The sequence below is a fragment of the Gossypium raimondii genome, chromosome 12, assembly GCF_025698545.1.
Source record: "Gossypium raimondii isolate GPD5lz chromosome 12, ASM2569854v1, whole genome shotgun sequence".
Classification (NCBI taxonomy): Eukaryota; Viridiplantae; Streptophyta; class Magnoliopsida; order Malvales; family Malvaceae; genus Gossypium; species Gossypium raimondii.
In genome coordinates this window covers 3,925,584-3,929,349 of record NC_068576.1, presented here as the reverse complement: position 1 = coordinate 3,929,349, position 3,766 = coordinate 3,925,584, and the positions used below count along the sequence as shown (strand labels likewise).

At 29.4% G+C, this 3,766-nt stretch overlaps 1 protein-coding gene across 1 annotated transcript; it reads right to left on the bottom strand.

The window, feature by feature from the left end:
• Nucleotides 1-2,979: 2,979 nt before the first annotated feature.
• On the bottom strand, nucleotides 2,980-3,359 carry LOC105761914 (uncharacterized). Its single transcript, XM_012579850.1, has 3 exons — nucleotides 3,312-3,359; nucleotides 3,199-3,264; nucleotides 2,980-2,997 (listed from the first exon to the last, which is right to left on the bottom strand). The coding sequence occupies exons 1-3, from the start codon at nucleotides 3,357-3,359 to the stop codon at nucleotides 2,980-2,982; spliced, it is 132 nt and encodes a 43-aa protein (XP_012435304.1).
• Nucleotides 3,360-3,766: the final 407 nt, after the last annotated feature.

Below are 3,766 nucleotides of genomic sequence, written 5' to 3'. Positions count from 1 at the left end.
CCCCACTTTTGTATCTAAAAACTAGAGCTCTCATCTCTAAATTCCCACATGAGAATTTAGACTCTAAATATAATTTGTTTACTCTTCAAACGCACTCACAAAATAAGTTCCTCAATGAACAATAAAGTGCTCTCTATGCTCTCTTACAAGTTTCTCAATATATTGACGTTTTCAAGACTTGCTAACATACTAGTGATAAATTGCAATCTAAACCCTTAACAATAGCAACTACAAAATAGCAAAAATAATATAGTAATAAAGTCCAATATGAATGTGAACTAATGGAGATTCATTCTTCAAAGAATTCTTCAATGCAATCTTGATAAGTTCTCCACAATCCAAGGGGATTTGTTGTTTGATCTGGCCAATCCAATCTTCAAGGATAGTTGCTTTAAATGGATTGGTCTTCAAAGTTGGATTTTCCTTACATTTAAAATATCAACACCATTCAAAGCTCAAAGATTTTGTTTAAGTGAATTGCCAACTCCAAAATATGGCAAGTTGTTGGACTGTCGCAGGTTCCATGGAAGTGTTCACTTTTGACTGGCACTTAACAGGTCACTTCAAAAACTTGCCTCAACAAATTTGATAAGCTTTTTTTTAGGTAATTGCAATATTAGATAGAATAATGACCAAGAAAAAGATTGTGGCAGATGAAGATGATGATGAATTTGAATCATTTGATTCAGTTCAAGAAGACAAATATTGGGATGGTTATGACCTTGATGAGGACATTATCTACGTGAAGTAGTTCCTTCTCGGTTGCTTTGCATTTTTTGCGGCAAAATGAAGTTGTTGGCATTTCATATTTATGGGTTTTTTTTCTCTGTATAGATTTAGGTTTTGCTTGATACTGCTTAAGGTTAATAATGAGCAAATATACTTAAAAGTAAGATTTATTTACAATTTAGCCCTTGAACTATACATGTTTTTCCACTTTGGTACCTAAATTTCTTTTTGTCCCATTTTGGTACCTAAAAGCTAATAGAGTTTAAAAAAAAAAGCTAGCCAATTAGAACGAGCCACATCATGATGACATGGCAAGTTGACCATCCACATGGCATGTTGATTAGTTGACCGGCTGTTGACTTACATTGATCGTCGTTGACAGATCAAAAAATCATTAAAAATTATTTAAAATTAAAAAGAGTAAAATTTAAAAAATATAAAATTAGTAAAAATTATTTAGAAAATTTTAAAATTTATTATAAAAATAAAAATGTGTAAAAATTATAAATATGATTAAAAATTGTGAAAATCATAAAATTTAAAAAAACTGTTAAAATTATAAGAAATTTTGCAGTTTTCCTTACAGTTATCTTCTAATATTCAAATTCAATACTTGTTTTTAAATCAAGTTTTAGTTCATTTTATTGAAAAATTTTCAATTACACAATGAGGCGGGCCTAATTAATTAAATAATACATGTATCCGTCATGGTAACCAATGGACGTAGGAATGAATCTTCAGTCTCTTCATTTGAACAATATTGCACTCTTTTTTATAATAATTTTATATTTTAAAAATAAATATTATGATTTTTACAATTTATAATTATTTTTAAAAATTGTATAATTATTTTCAAAAAAATAAATTATTTAATAGTTTTTACATTTTAAATTTTTTACAATTTTATACTTTTTACCATTTTAAGAACTTTTACAACTTTTTAATATTTTTAAATTATTTATATATATTTTTAATAAAGTTTAAAATTTTATATATGATTTTATAAAATTTTATAAAATTTTTAAAGTTTTTTCGTTTTAAAATATTTTTTTACAATTTTTAAGTAATTTTTAGTGATTTTTGGCCAATCAACCCCGGTCAACTAGCTACATCATTGATTAACCTACCATGTCATTGACGGCATGGCGCATTCTAATTGGCCAACTTTAATGTTAACGATGTTAGTTTTTTAGGTACCGAGATAAGTAATAATGCAAATTTTAAATGTCAAAATAGAACAGAAAATCTTTTTAAGTACGAAATTAAGAAAATGGGTATAATTTAAGAATTAAATTGGGACTAAAACTTTAAAAATTCTATGTCTGGAAGAGGAATGAACAGTTCACCTTACTTTTTGTTAAAATTGGTCGGTACATACATGACAAGATTTTGAAAATCAGCTTAAAAGTGCTCTTACATAGTGAGATAAAGAGATTGACAGTTTTAGGTCTACAACTGTTATAATAGAAGTCGATAATGGTAATAGAACGATCACAGAATAATAAGAAAAATAAAAAAGACAGGTTTTATATGGAAATCCTTCCGAGGAAAAATCACGGATAAAGGAGGAGAAATTTACTAATGTTGAAAATTGGATGACAATTTTATTCTAATCCTATTCTAATCAATGTCAAATAGAAGAAGTGTAATTCTATATGGATTCTAGCCCCCACAAATTCTCTTATTTTGTTATTGTATTTATTTCTTCAATAAAAATTTGAGTCACACAAACTCTAACAATTAACGTATGGATTTCTTGATGTTTTAGAGAAGATGATTAGACTCATAACATTGTAAAATACTTATCATTCAACAGCACATAGCTTGGGCTTTTTCTTTTCTTGCATAACTAGTTAGCCAACTCGTTTGAAGCTTTTGCTAATGTGGATTTCCCTAAACTACAGAGCCGTAAGTCTTCGTATTTGGTGCCACTGAGCATCTCTCTCCATACCAAATCATTCTACATGGATCTATCTAAACTTTTTGCCTTCTTGTTGTTCTCATGCTGTAGTGATCAACACAAAATGCTAGTCTAGGTTGGAGGATTCTGGATGTTAACAGCACCCAAAACTATAGGAAAGAAACTAAACATTGATAATGTCATTGCAAAGTGAAAAACAATAAACCTTCCAGACATTAGGTGCAGGCCAAAAATGAAGAACTGTTGGAGTTCCATTGATATACATTTATTCCTACACCAAACTCAGCTCGTGCATGCATGCGACTAACTGTGAACAAAACGCCTCTGCTTCAGCGGTGAGCCTTTGCCTGGAGGAGTAAAATAAAGCAAATAAGTAAACAATTCTCTTTGATTCATCTCTAAAACAAAGGCAGAAAAAAAGGAATGGCTCTTGGCAGCTAAAATGGCCTTCACCCTTTTTCCCCCTCAACGAACAAGTAGATCAAAATTACCAGTTTCCACCAATATGAAATTACAACAAACATACAGAAAAAGAAAATGGGAAGTACCTTGAGGTACTTGAGCTTAATGCTCCCATAAACGAGTCCAAAAGAGAAAGCAGATGCACGAGCAACCTATGACATTTGATCTAACCCCCCAAAAATACAGTAAAAGTAATTACGAGAGCGAGAGTGCTGGTGCCGGCGTAAGGTCCAGGAGGCAGCGCCATTGCTTTAGGCCATTACTTTGGCCCTATAATTTATAAACGTAATTCCAATTTTATGGGAGGGTAGTTTATGTTTTAGGCCATTAATTCACTTCTACCTATGTCTTCACCATTTTCGAGTCAAACAAGCCTTAATTTTTTAGTTTTTAAAACAAATCAAATTTTTAAACACAAATTATAAATTTGCTTCTCATTATATTAGTTATAAATTATGTTATATATTCAATTTAAATTTAAATTTTATATTTCAAACATAAATTATTTTATTATATTATTCTATAATTTAAGTTCACTATTTGTTAATACCAAAATAATAATATGAACAACGTGGAAAAATAATGATATTTAAATGATTTCTTGTATTAGTTTTGAGATTTTATTTATATGCAAGAGTTGTGCTTTTTTTATAA